Below are 17,610 nucleotides of genomic sequence, written 5' to 3'. Positions count from 1 at the left end.
TTTTATCCAAGTTTAATTAATTATCTTTCTAATAAATTAAAAACAAAATATTTTTTTAAAGTAGAAATTGCAATCATGTTTTAATTATCATAATCTATTTAATCAATTTCATCTTCACTTTCAAATATTAATTCAATATTTTTTTATTTATGGATATTTTGTAAATATATTTAAAATTAAGAAATTAATAATAATTTTTAATTATTATAAATCAACTTTGCATTTTTTAAATTCTAAATAAAATTGCATTATTGACTTATTATTTATTAATAATTATCTATTATTTTATTTTAATCCAATATTATATTTAATTATGTTATTTCGGCCTTTTTACCACATATTAATAAAGTTATTTTTTATAAAGTTTCATTTAATATTTATGTTTTGCAGAATGGAAGCTCTATTTTGTGCTCAAAATCTAAAAATAGTAAATCTTTTAATTTTTATTACTTACTTTCAAAATTTTTTCTTTTTATGTAAAATGAACCACTAAATGATACTATAACGAAATAATAATAACCTACTAATATTTGTTAAACTTGAATATTTTAAAAATTGATTATTTGTTTTTCGAAATATAAAATTTCATCTGAGTCTGTTTATTCATATTCTTATATCATTATTTTTAAAAAAAAAAATTGATAAAGTAAAATATCTAAAATAATTAATTACAAAAAAAAATATATATTCAATTATAAACACTTTAATTTTTTGTTTTGTGAATTAAAATAAAAATCATTTCATATTAAGTAAGAATAAAAATACTAATGAAATATATATAAAAAAAAGTTTGTTTTGATTGAAATATAAATAAAATAACAAAAGCTTGTAAACTTTACTATTAAAAAATTTTAAAAACTATTTTATTAATATATTAAAAAAAATATCAAAATATATTAAAATATATTAGAAATATTATATTAATTTTTATTTAATTAGATTTAGTTAAAATAAATGGCTTTTTCTATAATATTTATATTATTTATCATTTTATATATAATATTTACTAATTAACTTGAAAAAACAATAAAAATTAAATCTTAAAAAAAATAGTTATAAGATTAAAACGTAAAAATATACCCAAAGGAAATATACACATATAATTTTAATTAAGAAGAATATAACATTTATTCTATAAGTTTAATTGAATACCATAAAAATGTAATAAATTTAAAAATAATAATAAATAAAAAATAATAAATAGGATTAGGAAAAAAATAGAAAAATAGATGAAAATAATGATTAAATAGAATTAAATATATAAAGATATAAATGGATGTATACCTATTTAACAGGAGATGTAAATAAATTAAAGACTAAAATTAACAACTTAATTTAGTCAAAATACATAAAAAAATGAAAAATTTAACGATTTAATAAATTTTGAGAAATATTAAAAAATGTTTTTAGTGACAAATACATACGAAATATATACAGTATAAAAATATTATATATATAAATATATATAAATATATATATATATAATATAATATATTTTTTTATATATTTATATTTCTATTAATATATTTTTTTAGTTAAGTTATTAAATAAATGAAAATAATGAAATTTTATATATTAAGATTTAACAAAAAATGAAAGATAATTTTTAATAAATCATAAATATTTTTTGGTAATCAAATTTAAATTTTAGTTTAGGAACAATTTTTACTTTCTAAAATTCTAATAATGGATACATTATTTGCAAAGACGGAGCTTTGAAATTTAATGGCGATAAATCAATAGAAGATATTACTGATTTAATTATATAGACAGATTTTTAGCAAAGAAATTAAATTTTTAATGTTTATATTTTTTTTTATTAATCTGATTAATTTATAAATTAAAATCTAATAAAGGTTTATAAATATAATGATTAATAAATATATGTATTCTCTGGTATATAAGGCATCGATATTTATAAGTTAGATAATTATGGCAATTTAGTTTTAAAATAAAATTATAAAAAAGATAGTTAAACATAATTTGCAAAATATGATTTTAATATAGTAGGTGGGGTTGTAGTTTAATAAGGAAACATTTTTTTATTACTTTTATAAGAAAAAAATGTTGGAATTCATGTTTTACATTTATAAAACGAGCAATTAACTTATAAATATTTTATTGAAATTAATTAAATAAAAAATTTTGATGCTTGCAACTTTTATTTAGCAGCTGTAATATCTACATAAACTTATAATTTTGGAATCGAAATATTTTTTGATTAAAATTAATATATTATAAATAGGTAAACTATTGTTTTAAAAAAAATAAATAATTATTTATATATTTAGATATGAAGATAATGAATTAAATTTTTAGTCTGTAAAACTAGATAAATAAAGCAATATTGGAATATGGATTAGTGATGATATATAATAAGTTTTTTATTTAGGAGTTTATAGTTAATATTTATAAGGAAATAAAAATTATATTGGAAATAATTTTGAAATTGTAGGCGATTTTTAAATTAAGTTTATTAATTTAATTAATAATGATACTCATATTTTTGTTTTGGGCAGAAAATATTTCTATTTGTTTTCTTTAAAAAATATTGAAACAAAAGTTTTTTTTAAAAAAATAAATAAAAAAATAAAAATGACTATTTTAAACATATTTATATATTTTATTTTTTTATAGATTATTTGTACTTCTGATTAAATTGTAAATTAAAAGTATAAGGTTATTGCAAGAAGTAAATATTGTGATAAAAAAGAAAACCAAGAAGTCTCTAATGATTTAAATAAATTTTTAAATATGTGCGAGATTAGTATGAATTTATAATTCTAAACAAAAGAAAGTTTTATTGACTCTAATAATATTAATGTTATTGTTACGGTTTTAATTTGTATATTTTTTATTTTTTTATTAATTTCAGGATTTTGCTTTAATTTGTATATTAAAAAAAGTAGATTGGTTTTAAAACTTAAAAAAGATAAAAAATATTATACTATATATAAATAATAAAAATGATTTTATATAAATTTTTTTTATTTTTGTTTTATTTTAGTATTTAATGTAATAAATTAAATAATAAAGTTATTTAAAAAATTTAAAGATAATGCTTTTAAAATTATTTAAAGAGAATTTATATTATTAAAAAATTATAAAATATAGTTATTATTTAAATATTTAATAGCAAATTTATTTTAAAAATAAGAAATATATATATATATATATATATATATATATTTATAAAATGCTATAAAATTATTAAAAATATTTGAAGACATTTATAAATTTAAATTATTTTATAATTAAATTTTTAATCTATATAAAAATATATATATTTAATTTTATTATTATCTTTTTTTGTAAAATATTTTAAATATAAAATGTAAGAAGTTTAAGGATAAGCGCCTGCGATACATTAAAAAAATTAAATAATAGAAAAATATGTGGAAGTAAAATTTGTAGAAAGCATAAATGATTCCTCATTAAATGAAGTATAACTACATAGGTTACATCCTTATGTAAAATATGTAGCTTGTAAGCTTTTGCCTGTATATTTAATTTAAAATATAAATAAGAGATTAAATTTTAACCATCCAAACTTGTTCTATTATATAAAAAAAGCAAATACTAATATTAATATAACTAAATAATAATTTTAGAAAGTTTTTTTTGAATACAATTTCCCATCTTTAGATTCAGTAAAAAAAAAAAAAAAAAATATATATATATAAATATATATTTATATATATATAAAAAAAAATGAATAAAAAGTTTCTTTAAAAAAGAATTTAAAATGATTATTCATTTCCTGAAATAGAATTATGGGCATTAATAAAAGAAATAAGTTCTGGAATAAAATTTTTAATGGAAAACAATGTACATCATGGCGATTTAACCAAATACAATATTTATTTTGACGATGAATATTTATTATATAGAATATATGATAATTAATTAATAAATAGTGACAAATATTACATGTATATCCAAAAAAATCAAAACTTTGTATTTGATAATGGTATTTTGCCGCCTGAATGTATAGAAATGTCTACTTATTAAAATAAATATAAGCTTGATGTTTGGAATTTCGGTATAACATTATTAGAGTGTGCAAATTTAGTTAATGTATAAGCATAATGCTATTAATATGGGAAATTAAAAATAGAAAATTTGAATAATCTTATAAATTAATTAAATAATAAATATAGTACAAATATTTGCAATTTAATTAGAGCAATGTTAGAAATTGACCCCAAGAATAGATTGGATTGGGGACAAATATAATTTGTTGTAAAAAATGAACCTCTTTGTTAATAATTTCCTCCTTATTAAACAGAGCCTACTTAATTACATCCTAGTACTGATTTAACTAATTTACATGAAATTATAGTTGGAACTAATTAAGATTAATAATTTATGGAATTGAATGGAAAAAATAGAAACGGATAATTTAAAAACTAAAAATAAGTTAAAGATAATGCGGAATAATTTATAGATAGAAATAATTTTTAGAAAGGGATTGAGAATTTTTAAGGATTCAAAGAAAAAAATGTTTATGAGAATGGAAAAAATTCCTCTGATATAAAAAAAAATGGAACTGATAATTAAAAAGTATCCTCTGGAAATTCGGCTGTTAACCAAAGATTAATTATTTTAAATCAAAAAATTTAAGAAACACTTATGTAATCATAATAAAAAACTAAAAAACTTGCTTTAAAATAGATTTAATGAATTAATTTGGAATATAAATTATTATAAATATATTAGAAAAAAAATTATTATTATATAATATTTTTTTATAAATTTATTTATTTTTTGAAAAAAAAAAAAAAAAATATTTTTTTAAATTATTTAAAAAAAAAAAAAATATTATAAAAATAATCATTTTTTATAACAAAAAAATAACTTTATAGTATATTTTTTGAATTATTTTTAAAATTAATTTAAAATTAACAATTAATTAATATTAACACATTATATATCAATAAAAATTTACTTTTTTTTATAAAAAAATAATCAAATATTCAATAAAACTATTATCTTAAGCTTTCCGAAAATTTATAAAAGTAAATTTAAATGTTTTTATATATAAAATAATCGAATTTTTGCTATATAACTATTAATAAGTAATTAAAAAATTAAATTACAACAAAAATAGATTAAAATAAGTTAAATATTATAAAAATGGGAATTTGTACAAGCAAAGGTAAAACAAAGAAAGTAGAAAAAACTACTAACGTTATCCAAACAGCTCATGAAAAGCTATTATTCAATAAATAAAATTTAAATAGATTATATTTTAATGTTAAAATATCAAATATAAAAGCTAAGAATTTGCCAGTTGTAATAATCTCTTTTATGTTGCTATTTTTATTTTTATATTAAATAAAGAAATCTTCATATTTAATTATGATGTTTGGTATATAACAATAATTTAAGACAAAGCTTATTACGGATAATAATAATCCACATGTATATTCATATTATAAAAAATTAAGACATTATTTTTTATAATATTTATAGTGGAAAATATCTGAAGAATTTGTATATAACTGCGAAGCTGAAGACTTGAAAAATAGCCATTTTAAATTAGTGATTTAAAAATTAATTTATTTTTATATATATCATATTTATTTTTGATTTACATTATTTGAAACAAAATACATATATATATAATAAAAGATAATTTATGATGATTAAAATCAAATAATTTCTTAAGTATAAGTACTTTTATATGATATTTGTACAGGACCTGTTCATAATGATTTTTTTTTAGAAACTAAAGAAGTAATTATATATAAAATATAAATTTTGTAATATTATAATCGAATAAAATTCTATTATATACAATAAATTAATAAAAATAATAAAATATATAATCATTTATTTTTTCTAAACTTTTTAAAACGAATTAAAGAAAAAAGAAAATGGAAGAGTTACATTTGATATAAAAATGGCATAAATGTTAAAAATAAACATTTCTTGTAAATCCATACATTGCATACTAGATGAAAACTTAGAAGAAAAAGCATATAATTTTTCTATAAAAATAAAAGTTAAATATTTTTTTGTTGTTTAAAAAAAAAAAAAAAAAAAAAGACTTATAATCAAGATTTTGAAAGCGAACATTCATAAAATTATTTAAATCCAAGATATGCATTTTCATTATAATAGAATCATGATATTTTACATAATATAGGTACTTAATATGATGAAACTTGCTAGGAAAATTTCGGATTAAAAAATACTATTGAGTATACTAAAAAAAATACTATTCCGAAATCACTTCCAATAAAAAAGAAAGAAAAGAATAAAATTATACATAATTTTAATCCTGAAAGTAAAAAAATAAAGGAAAATAATTCCATTAAGATTGAAAAAAGTCTCAAACATATTGCTAGTGGAGATTCCTTCTAATTTAAAGACTATAAATTAAATTTAAATGATAAAACCAAAAGTATGATTAGAAAAGATAAAACCGCTGCTAGAAGTGAGACTGAAATTCCATATAATCAAAATAATTTACATAATCATATGCATTCACATACTACTTTTGAGTAACTTTAGGCTCATAAAGATATGAAATGGGAATTTATTGATCTTCAAAATATAGAAACTCCAAGTGTTTCTTTTGAAATTTATGCAGATGAATTCGCTTCTTCGACTTTTTAGTTTATTCTTTGGGCTCATAAAAATCCGGAAATCGAATAAGTTATTCAAGATGCGAATGATTTATAAAAAAGATAATAATAAAGTAATATTTTTTTAATTTAAAAAATATAATAACAAAAAATTAAAAAAAGAAGATTAAATTAATCATATTCCTAATTGTAAGAAATAAAAAAGCTAATAAAATGGGAAGGTAAAAAAATTAATTTATAATTATGTTTTTTGTAAAAATAAATAAAAAAATAAGGAAATTTATGTTGAATATTAATTAATTGGTCGTGAATATATTTCAATGATAAGATTTCTTTCTGAAGATGTAGAAGTGAAAATTGAACGAGATTAATTCATTATTAGTGAAGTTCATATGTAAGAAATGAAACTATGGTATTAAGGTTAATAAGTAGGTACTTGTAATGGAGAATTTATAGTTACTAATTAGCCTTTTTTGAAATAATTAGTAGCAGGTGTAAGAACTGAGGAAGGTATTGTAAAAGCAATATCTTTATATATAAAAAAAGAAAATTTTACATAAAAGACTTGTATTCCTAGAGAAGTTAATTTTTTTTATATTGAATCATGTATATATGTTTTTTATTTTATTTTTTTAAATAGTTTAAAAATATTGTTAATTAAAAATTGGCTTTAGAAGGTTCTGTATTTAAGCTTTATGATATTTCATTAACATTTAGAGATAGATAAAAAATAAATGATGATATAAGGCAAATATTAAGTAAAATAATAGAATATTTACACATACATTCATAAACAGTAAAAAAGATTATTTTTTTAGTTTTTTTTTTTTAAAAAAAAAACAAATAAAAAAGTATTAAAAAAATCTATATAGTAACGAAGATGAATTAATAAGAGCCTAGTTTATATTGATTGATTTGGCAAAACATTTGTTAGAATATGCAGACTAAGTAGATTAATCATTAAGAGAGTTATATTATGAATCTTTAATATTAATAAATAATAGGGAAGAGCTTGATTTAAGTCATATGGGATTCTAATAAAGTCATAAATAAGAATTGGAGAAATATGGAAAATAAATTCATAATTTAAAAGAAATTTTATTAGATTAAGAAAAACTACCACTTTTAAAAAAAATAAGAATTTGCTTAAAATATGAAAATTATTTGATTGAAACTTTAGATTTGGTTTTATAAAAATTAGATTAGAAAGGTATTACTGAAAAAGAAAGGCAATTCGTGGAAAATTTTTGTGCCTTGGCGTTTTTTAGAATTAAGCCTTTCAAAGAAAAGTTCATTGAATGTCTTTAGGCTAGTTTACAAGATTAATAAAATACCTTGATTGATTAATGGATGGTTAATTTGAATAACTTTAGTCATTTGAATACAAAATGTCTTTATATTGGAAACTTTTTCTCTTGGGAAAAAAATTATAATGATTATTTAATGAAGTTTTAAAAATATATTGAATATTAATAGTAGTTATAATAAATACTAACAAAATAAAATTGGTAAAAAAGAATTTCTAAAGTAGGAGTGGCCTATTTTAGTTTCCTTGGAGAATGGTGTAGGTATGTACACAAATAATTCGATGAAAAAGATCTTATACCTTGGGAAATAATACCCGGATGTGAAATTCTTGTTAAAAGTTTCCTTATTAGAATGCAATAGTTGGAAACTAAATAATTTTCGGAAACATTAAAAGATACTATTTTGGCTTTATTACATAATGAAAATCACATAAATATTTATTTAAGAATTCTTTATAATAAAACTAAGTAAATATATATAAGTGTATATATATATGTATATATATATATATATATATTTTACATATATATATTTATATAATTTTTTTAAATAAAAAAAGTATTTATGATGCTTAGAATGTGTTTTTTACATTTGATATTTTAAGTGCTTGTTTTTTGAAATTAAAGGTTTTGGGTAAAAATATTCCTATCAATTTTGATTATGAATTCTTTTTTAGAGGAATCAAACTTATTCTTGAAGGAGAAAACTTTATTTCTTTATCAAAAGTTATTTGGATGCTTTATTATTGCTATAATTTATTCCCTAGTATTTATATAAATAATATTAATGTGAAATTATATATAACAAAAATAAAAATAAGTTTAATAAAAAAGATATTTATGCAAAATAATATTCACTAATATGTTTTTTAAATTATTCATGCATTGGTCAAGAAGTGTAAGATAAGTTTTCCATAATTTTTTATTATACAAAATATATCATTTACATAAATAACATAGATATGTTAATAAACTTGAGTAATATATACATATATATATATATATATATATATATATTATTTAAATATATATTATATTTATAATCTTTATCTTTATTTTATAATAAATAGTTTATTAAAAAAATAACTTATAAGTTTAAACTAAAAGAAATATTTAGAAAATTAGGAAGATAAAACATCATTTACAAACGAATTAATTTATTAAGACTATTAAAGAATGATTGCTATATTGGAAGAGGCTTATAAAAGATACAAGGAAGTGAAAAAAAAGAATGATTTTTTAAAGAAGAATTTAAAGAAATTAAAATTTAAACTTTATTAGAAACGAATATTATAGAAAAAGAAATAAATAAAATAAATAAATAATTAAGAGGAAAGCTCAGAAAATAATAATTTTTATGATGGAAGCAATTAATTATTAGAATCTTTAAATTTAACTATTATTTCAAGGAAGCAATCTGCTAATTCGTTATAAATTTACACAAAGAAAGATTCTTCATTTACAGAAAATTATTAAAAGGAATAAAAGAATGAAATTATTCAATAAAATATGGTGGATCTAGAATGTAATAGTCTATAAATAAGTAGTATTTCAAATATTGATAGTATTTTGAGTGATATTAAGAATAATTTAGAATAAGAATAAAAAGAATAGTAGAAAAAAATGAAGAAGAAAAATAGAATTTAAAGGAGAAATTCTGCTAATTTTATTAGAAATCCCCATATAAGCCAAATAAATGAGAATAATAATATATAAAAAATCGATAATTAGTTAATATAAGGTAATTTAGAAGATACAAGTTAACTTAAAAGAAGTGAAAGCTTCTAAAGTTAAAATGCGTTAAAAAAAAGTCCTGCAAGAAATTTAGAAAAAATAATTTAGGAAGAAATATAAAAGAAATAAAAATAATTATTCGAAAAACATAAATATAATAAAAAAATTACAAAAAATTAAAATGTTAAAGGAATTAAAATTTATAGGTTTTATAATGAATAAGATCAATAAAAAGAAAAATTAAGAATACCAAGAGAATCTTTAAAATATCTATTTGAATCTTGGTAGGATTTTAATGAATTAAGAAAATAATATGTCAGATGGCTTAATGATTGGTAAATTAATTTTAATAAAAATGAAGATCTTACTGAAGATGATATTATATAGAAAATTTATTCACTTAATACTCCTAGTTTGCATGTTACTGTCCCTCATGATGAATCAGATTTTAAAAATGAATTTAGCTTTGGTTGTGGGGATGATTGGTGATGTTTTTTTATTTGAATTATTTTGTATTATTTGTTTTATTATATATTACTTTTTTTTAACAAAAAAACTAAAAATATACAAAATTTTGTTATTATATTTTTTGTTTGAATTCAGTATATTATATTTTTTTTTTTAAAAAAAATATATTATTATTATTGTTTTATATTTAATTATTTTTTATAGAAAAATGGAAGAATAATATCCTTTGGAAATATCTGAATTATTTACAAGTTATGAAGAAGATTTTTAAAATATAATTAAAGATTTGAATTAGAAATATAAATAAATTACTTAAGGATAAATTAATTATAGTAAAAAAGATAAAATAAGCAACATATAAATGTATTTATATAAATATAAAAATAAAGATAATTAATCAGGATTAATAAAAAGATAAATAAATGATGCTTAAAATTGCGTAATTTTTTGTTTTTTTTCTAAAATTGATCAATAAACAAAAAATAAGTTAAAATAAATGGAATTTGAGTTATAATGTTTGCCAGGCATAATTAAAAAAAACTTTACTCCTTTAATAAATAAATATAGAAATAGTTTTGATGAAATATTACAAAAATTTTAAAAAATTCTTTTATTTTAAGAAACTAATAATGTAAATCTAAACATTTATTTTTTTATTAAAATTATAAAAAATAAAAAGTCTTCCATTTAATAAAAAAATTAATAAAAATTAAATATGATAAGAAAGGGAGATTAATTATTAGAACATGGATAAATAATAGAAAATATAGAAAAAATGGCAGAAGAAACAGAAAGTATAGTCTATAATGTATAATCAAGGTTACTTGATGACAGGCAAATAATAAATAGAAATAAAGAATATGTTAATAATTATATTTTAAAAAATTTATATATTTAATTTTAATTTAATTTAATTTTTATTAGGTTAATGATATTTAAGGAGAACTAAAAAAATCAAATATGATACTTAATATTTTAAATAAAAGAATAGTTTTAGATAGGACAATATTATACTTAATTATTATAGTTTTGTTTATCATAAATATATTAGTTTTATATATAAAATTATGAACTTTCTCTCTATATATATATATAGTAATAATTAAAATTAATGTTTGTTTTGTAAATATTCTAATACACTTTGAAATAAATCTATTGTTTTTAAATAAATATTATTTTTATTTAATTGTGAAGTGATTTATTAATTATTTAATTTTTTTATTTTATTTTTATAAATATTTTTTACGGTAAAAAATATACTATATTAGTTTAATTTTTTATATTATAAGTATATTTATATTTTTAAATATAGAAAATTATCTAACTTTATAGAAAAATAAAATAATTACTAAATCTTTATAAATTAGTCAAAAAAAATTATATTTATTGCTAGTATATATGTTTGGCTATATATATTAAAATAATATATTACATATTTTAGTTAGATATCAATAAAGTTGTCTAAATTTGGTAAATCTTTATTTCTAAAACTTTTAATTTTTATTAAAAACTTTTATTATATTTTTTCTTTTCGAGATAAAACAATCATATATATATATATATGAATTTGGCTTTCCATATATCCGTTTTTTAAAAAAAATAATATTTTAAAAAACCGAAAATAGAATAATTAAATTTATATAAAAAAAATATATAATATTTCTTTTTAATAAATATAAAAAAAAATAATCTTTTTACTCAAGTTTTACAATTTAAAAATAAAAAAATGAATTCAGCTCCAAGTGAATAAACTGGATTATAAAATGGATAAAATTAAAATAAATATTAAGCTATTCTTATTAATTACGAATGCAAATATTGCCACACATCTGGTTAGCCAATAAGATATCATTAAGCAGGAACAGGAACATATTTATGCTGTTTAATTTGGTGTTTTATTGCAGTTATTCCAGGATTAATACCTTTTTGCTGTAATAGATGTAAAGATTAAGTCTTAAAATGCGCTTCATGTAGTAATATAATAGAAAAAGAATATTATGAACCTTGTGATTGTACTAGAAAATGAGATATATGAAATATTTTTATAAATTTAAACATATTCTTTGTTTTTTAAATATAAAGAATATTTTCTTCTTTTAAATAAAAATTAAAAAAAGTTATTTAATTTTATATAAAAACGATATATATAAAAAAAAATGCATTAATTATAATTTTTATATATGAAAAAAATTCAATTCCAATTATTTTACAAATGTGCCCTCTTTTTAGTTTTTAGTTTTTATTTTTTGTTTTATTTTATTTAAATAAAAATAAAAATATAATAAATAATTTTTAATAAAATCTTATTAAATTACATGCTCATAAGTCCATTAACGTAATCCTTTAGCTTTTATTTTTTATTCGCTTTTAAAATCTTCAATTTCAATTTATTTTTAAACTTTATTTGCTATACTTGTTTAATTCTAACATTTTCTATTAATTCTACCTTATTAATATTATTTTTTGAGATTTTTTTCATCTATTTGAAATTATATCCTATGATTATCTCTAAAATTAAATCTATCCTAAAAAAATGTAAAGTGAAATATAGAAAATTTATTATAAATAAAAAAATACAATAGAAGTTTAAAACATAGCACTATTTTATTAAGCTTAAAAATTCTAAAATGTATTTTTAAAAGCAGGAGTAGAACTAAATCTTGTATAAGTACCTAAGTCTATTTTATTTTTATATTTATTATATTAAAAAATATATTTTACGTTCAGAAGGATAATAACTTTTCCTTAAAGAATCGACTTTAGGTTATAATTCAGGTAACATTTTTTTAATATCTTCAGTTTATTCTTTAAAAGGGTTTGTTAAAGGAATTACTAATTGTCTTCCCATATTATCATTATTTATCATTCCGTTTTTTAACTTTTAACTAAATTCTCTAAAATCAGCATAGCCTTTTTTTTCTGGATCAAAGTAATTCAATAGTAATGCAATTTCTTAATTGTTTAAAATATTTAGTTCTTTAACTTTTGTAACTAAATCTTTATGAGATACATATCCTTTTTTATTATTATTATTTTTTTTTTAAAAAAAAAAATTATTCTATTTTTATTTTTATTTTAAGAAAAAAAAAAACCATCATTATCAATATCAAATTATTTAAAAATTTCGTAAGATTTTTTACTGCCACAAAAAATTCTGTTTTCGAATTTTTCCAAAACTTAATGAAGCATTTTAGGATAATAAGTGGCAGTAGAATTTCTTATTAGTCCTTGAAATTCTATTTAATTATTATTACTTTCTTATTATTAAACATTTTCTATTTCTTGTATTTATTTTTCTTTTTAAAAATTTTCATCATATTAATATTATAGAGGAGGTGGAGGTCTTCTTAATTTCCATTAAATTTTATTGAACCAATCACCATCTGTTTCCCTATTATTTTATTAAATAAACATATATAAATATATATATATATATATATATATATATATATATATATATATATATATATATATATATATATATTACTCGTATATTGTTTTTGAAATTTCAAATGCGTTTGTATGATCATGTGTATTATATGAAAAAAGCGACAAAAAAGATTATATTTCTTCTTTTTTAACATCCTTTTCGCCTACATTAAGAAATAAGTTTTACATTGCTTTCGTTAACTCCTTTTTTGATATTTATTTATTTTATAAAGAATCAGATTTCATTTAATTCATTAAAAATTTATCAAAATCCTCTTTGTTATTTAAATATCTTTCTATAATTCTAAAAACTTTAATTGATTATTTCCTTATTTATTCTAAATGACAAGAATTAACGTCGTTAGAGTCAAAAATATGAACTTTTTTATCTTCTTCATAATTAAATTAAGTTAATAATTTTTATTTTTCATCTTTTTTTTTTCAGTTAAACTTGGGTCAATCTTATTTTTATTAATTTTTTATATATATAACAAAAAATAAATTTATAGATACGTAAATATCTTCAGGAACAAACTCATATTTTTTCAAATAATCAATAAAATTTTTATAATCAAATTTATATTCATCAATTTTATGTCTATCAAAAATATACTGAATATCCTTTTTTGATAAAATACTTTCAGGAATGGCTAATTTTTTTAATATTTCTTAATATTTTTCAGTACTAACAAAACCTTAATTTAAGCTATCAGCTTAAAGCACATATATTTTTAAAATCGGAAGTTTATTTTTTAAAATAACATTCATTTAATTCACATGTTTATCCAATCTAGTTTTTTAAGCATCCTAATTTAATTTTTCAAGTACATCATCAACCGTCGAAGTAGGATATTCTTCTTCCGAAATTACTGGAAGGGATTTTAAATTTACGTTCAAAGTGTCATTACTATTAAATATGAGGTCCATAAATTCATTTAAATTCAAATCTCCACTTTAATCTTAGTCAGAACTGGCAATAAGTACCCTACATTCGTCATAATTAATTTTTATACCCATCTTTTTTATCATATCATAAGCATTTTTCGTATTAATACTCCCTGTAGAATTATAATCCCAATAATTAAAAATTTTTTAAAAATTAGTTCTATTTGCATACCTTCTTCTTATTGCTCTTCTTATTTCTCGTACTTTTTCTAAATCAACTTTTCCTTCTAATGTTTATTTATTATATTAATCAAAACCTACAAATTATGTTTCAGCTATTGCTGTGGCATTAACTTCATGCTTTTCATCAATTAATTTTTCTTAAAACGCTTTTTTAATTTATAAATATATAGATATATATAAATATGTATATATATATATATATATATATATATATATATTTAATGAATATGTATATAATATATATTTATTTATATATATATTTTTTTTAATTTACTTGCATTTTATAATAATTTTGTTGACCGTTTTTCTAAAGTAGATTGAGGTTAAATATCCTTTCTATACATAGTGTTCGATTCTCCTGTAAATACTCTTTTTCTTAATTCTTTTTCTTCTAAGTTAGAAAAACGCTGATTCGATATATGCATTTTTTATTTTATCTATAAATTGTTTTTTTAGTAGAAACTTGTTTAAGATTGGGATATTGGAGGTGGCTTTTTGTTTAGTTTACTTGCAATTGTTTCGGCTAAATTCTTGCTTTTCGCTGTTGCTAAAAATGTGAGTCTTGGAAGAAATTCAGATCTTTATATGTCTATTGATCTTATATTTTTTTTGATAAAATTCTATTATTTCTTTATGTTAATACTTGAAATCTAAATTTGATTTACCAGTTTCATGTAAACGTTGCTTTCTTAATATCATAAATATTTTAATATTTTTATATATTGATATTTTTTTTTTTGTATTTAATTAATAATTAAAAATCAAAATGAAAGTTATAATTTTTTTTTTTTAAATGATTTTATTATTTATATATATATATAAATAAATTATCAATTAAAATATATAAAAAAAAAATTAGAAAATATTTAAATAAAAAAAATATTTATAAAAAAATAATATATTAAATAAAATAGAAATTTAAATAGACTTAATAAATTATTATTTGTAATTTTGAAAAATAAAATATCAAAAAAAAAATATATATATAATTTATTGAATAAAATATTATAAAAAAAATATTATAATTAGTTTTAATTTTAAATAAAAAATAAAAGAAAAAATAAAAAATAAAAAATTAAATATATTATTATGAATAATTTAGAATAGATAAATAAAATAAAAAAATTAAAAATGAAAAAAAGATATAATTAAAAAAAAAAATATTTATATTAAATAAATGATATAAATTAAATATAAATATAATATAATAAAAAAAAATGATAATTAATAATAATAAAAAAAAAATTGATAAATAAATAATAAAGAAAAATATTATATAAAATTTATTTATTGATTTATTTATTTATTTATTTATTTATTTATTTATTTATTTATTTATTTATTTATTTATTTATATATTTATTTACATACATTTTTTTTAATTTTTATATTATATATATATATTAATATTTTTTATATATTTTAATTTAATTAATCAATAAATCTATTTAATTATTTTTAAAAATTCAATTTATTTTTTTATTTATATTTCTATAATTTTTTTCATCCATACTTAAATTCCTATAACTATTATTTTTCTTAAAAAATAAAATTTAATCAAATAATATAAAATTAATAAAAAAATTATTTAAATACTTCTTCATTAACTTTTTTTCGTAGATTCATAAATTCTTTTAATTTTTCACTAGATTTTTTTTTATTTAGTACATTTATAGGTATTTTGCATTAATCATAACATTTTATAATTTCATTATTTTATTTTTATATTCCTCTCATTTAAATTTTAAATGGTGATACATCTTTATTTATTAAATTATTTTAGACTGAAACATTTGAAATATTATTTATAACAAACGAATTATTTACTTCAAAAGATTTATAATTATAACCGAAAGTAGATTTAGTATTTTAAAGAGTTGAATTAATTGAAGTAGTTAAAGTATTATTCGAATTTATGTTAAAAGACGACAAATTCTGTTTTTAAGCTACACCTTCAGTTTATAAATGTGTATTTTTATTATGAATAAGCTTGTTTATTAATAAACAATTGTTATTACTATTACAATTAGTATAACTATTATTATTATTATTATTATTATTATTATTATTATTATTATTATTTTTATTATTATTATTTTTATTATTATTACTATTTTTATTATTTTAAGTATTTTTATTTATTCCACTATTAGATTTACTTAAGGCTTTTTCTTCAAAAATTAATAATTATTATTAATATTAATTTAAATTTTCCATATTTTTACAATTTTCTTTTTATTATTCTATTTGATAATTTTTTTATAAAAAATCTAGATTTTCTTGATTTTTAGAAATATTTAAATTTTTTTTATAATCTTTTCTTTTTTATTTTATTATTTTTTAAAAAATAAAATAATTTTAAAATAAATACGTTTAATCTTATTTTTTTTCAATTTAACTTTTTTAAATCAATTTGTTTTTTACAATTTTAGCTTATTCTTCAAATTTTTTAACTAAATTATTATTTTAATTTATATTTTCATACATAATAATGCTTTTTTAAAAAGAATCATTGTTTTTTTTCTCTTCTAATCTCGCAGTTTGGCACCTAGACTAGCTTTTTGGAAAATTCTAATTACTTTTTTAATCTATAATGCTATTTTTTTTCAATTTCTAATCTAAAAACTTAAATTTATCCTATAAAGATTCTAATCTTTTTTCAATTTCAGTTTTAATGTTATTAATTCTTAAAATTTCTTTTTCTTTATCATCCAAACTTTTTGCAAAATTTTCTATTTCAATAATTTTTCTTTAATTTCTAATTAAAATTTCATTTCATTTTTTTTTTTTCGATTTCTATTTCTTCTACTTTTTATTCCAAATTTTCTAAATGTATTTTTAGTTGTTATTCAATCTTTTATTATTTAATATAATACATTTATACTTAAACATATAATATATATAAAAAATTAAAAATACTCTTATGTGTAGTCTAATATCACTTTCTAGTT

The 17,610-nt window shown here is 16.7% G+C and overlaps 4 protein-coding genes across 4 annotated transcripts, besides 29 other annotated features; 2 read left to right on the top strand and 2 right to left on the bottom strand. All coding sequences in view use genetic code 6, as the record gives it.

Annotated features, from left to right (window-relative positions):
• Positions 1-379: 379 nt before the first annotated feature.
• On the top strand, positions 380-10,123 carry IMG5_194620 (hypothetical protein; the record flags this gene model as incomplete). Its single annotated transcript, XM_004024893.1, has 22 exons — positions 380-427; positions 1,054-1,161; positions 1,205-1,300; positions 1,857-1,921; positions 2,292-2,379; positions 2,638-2,845; positions 3,008-3,015; positions 3,340-3,500; positions 3,612-3,650; positions 4,161-4,242; positions 5,344-5,424; positions 5,476-5,544; positions 5,635-5,739; positions 6,307-6,706; positions 6,756-6,814; positions 6,869-7,174; positions 7,234-7,389; positions 7,446-8,368; positions 8,461-8,666; positions 8,722-8,878; positions 8,971-9,641; positions 9,825-10,123. 22 exons carry the CDS (start codon positions 380-382, stop codon positions 10,121-10,123), a joined length of 4,335 nt encoding a protein of 1,444 aa, XP_004024941.1.
• Positions 526-568: a microsatellite.
• Positions 869-916: a microsatellite.
• Positions 1,163-1,200: a microsatellite.
• Positions 1,163-1,202: a microsatellite.
• Positions 1,174-1,203: a microsatellite.
• Positions 1,426-1,490: a microsatellite.
• Positions 1,445-1,495: a microsatellite.
• Positions 3,031-3,081: a microsatellite.
• Positions 3,160-3,194: a microsatellite.
• Positions 3,670-3,704: a microsatellite.
• Positions 4,885-4,929: a microsatellite.
• Positions 8,366-8,418: a microsatellite.
• Positions 8,373-8,440: a microsatellite.
• Positions 8,399-8,445: a microsatellite.
• Positions 8,882-8,942: a microsatellite.
• Positions 10,124-11,828: 1,705 nt separating the features above from the next.
• On the top strand, positions 11,829-12,128 carry IMG5_194610 (hypothetical protein; the record flags this gene model as incomplete). Its single annotated transcript, XM_004024885.1, has 1 exon — positions 11,829-12,128. One exon carries the CDS (start codon positions 11,829-11,831, stop codon positions 12,126-12,128), a length of 300 nt encoding a protein of 99 aa, XP_004024933.1.
• Positions 12,129-12,293: 165 nt separating this feature from the next.
• Positions 12,294-13,042, bottom strand: IMG5_194600 (hypothetical protein; the record flags this gene model as incomplete). The annotated part of the gene is made up of 3 exons (XM_004024877.1): positions 12,680-13,042; positions 12,418-12,627; positions 12,294-12,323 (listed from the first exon to the last, which is right to left on the bottom strand). The coding sequence occupies exons 1-3, from the start codon at positions 12,956-12,958 to the stop codon at positions 12,294-12,296; spliced, it is 519 nt and encodes a 172-aa protein (XP_004024923.1). The 5' UTR covers positions 12,959-13,042.
• Positions 13,043-13,514: 472 nt separating this feature from the next.
• Positions 13,515-13,586: a microsatellite.
• Positions 13,587-13,643: 57 nt separating this feature from the next.
• IMG5_194590 (hypothetical protein) lies at positions 13,644-15,355 on the bottom strand. The gene is made up of 3 exons (XM_004024867.1): positions 15,303-15,355; positions 14,934-15,256; positions 13,644-14,805 (listed from the first exon to the last, which is right to left on the bottom strand). The coding sequence occupies exons 2-3, from the start codon at positions 15,082-15,084 to the stop codon at positions 13,988-13,990; spliced, it is 969 nt and encodes a 322-aa protein (XP_004024915.1). The 5' UTR covers positions 15,085-15,256; positions 15,303-15,355; the 3' UTR covers positions 13,644-13,987.
• Positions 14,817-14,919: a microsatellite.
• A 163-nt stretch (positions 15,356-15,518) lies between the features above and the next one.
• Positions 15,519-15,584: a microsatellite.
• Positions 15,585-15,698: 114 nt separating this feature from the next.
• Positions 15,699-15,735: a microsatellite.
• Positions 15,736-15,793: 58 nt separating this feature from the next.
• Positions 15,794-15,890: a microsatellite.
• Positions 15,804-15,940: a microsatellite.
• Positions 15,853-15,929: a microsatellite.
• Positions 15,941-16,025: a microsatellite.
• Positions 15,944-16,082: a microsatellite.
• Positions 16,031-16,086: a microsatellite.
• Positions 16,087-16,671: 585 nt separating this feature from the next.
• Positions 16,672-16,741: a microsatellite.
• Positions 16,696-16,783: a microsatellite.
• Positions 16,696-16,798: a microsatellite.
• Positions 16,698-16,798: a microsatellite.
• Positions 16,799-17,610: the final 812 nt, after the last annotated feature.

The sequence above is a fragment of the Ichthyophthirius multifiliis genome (assembly GCF_000220395.1).
Source record: "Ichthyophthirius multifiliis unplaced genomic scaffold scaff_1120509251394, whole genome shotgun sequence".
NCBI classification, from domain to species: Eukaryota; Ciliophora; class Oligohymenophorea; order Hymenostomatida; genus Ichthyophthirius; species Ichthyophthirius multifiliis.
The sequence above is the reverse complement of the archived record's forward strand: the minus strand, read 5'-3'. Positions and strand labels throughout refer to the sequence as shown.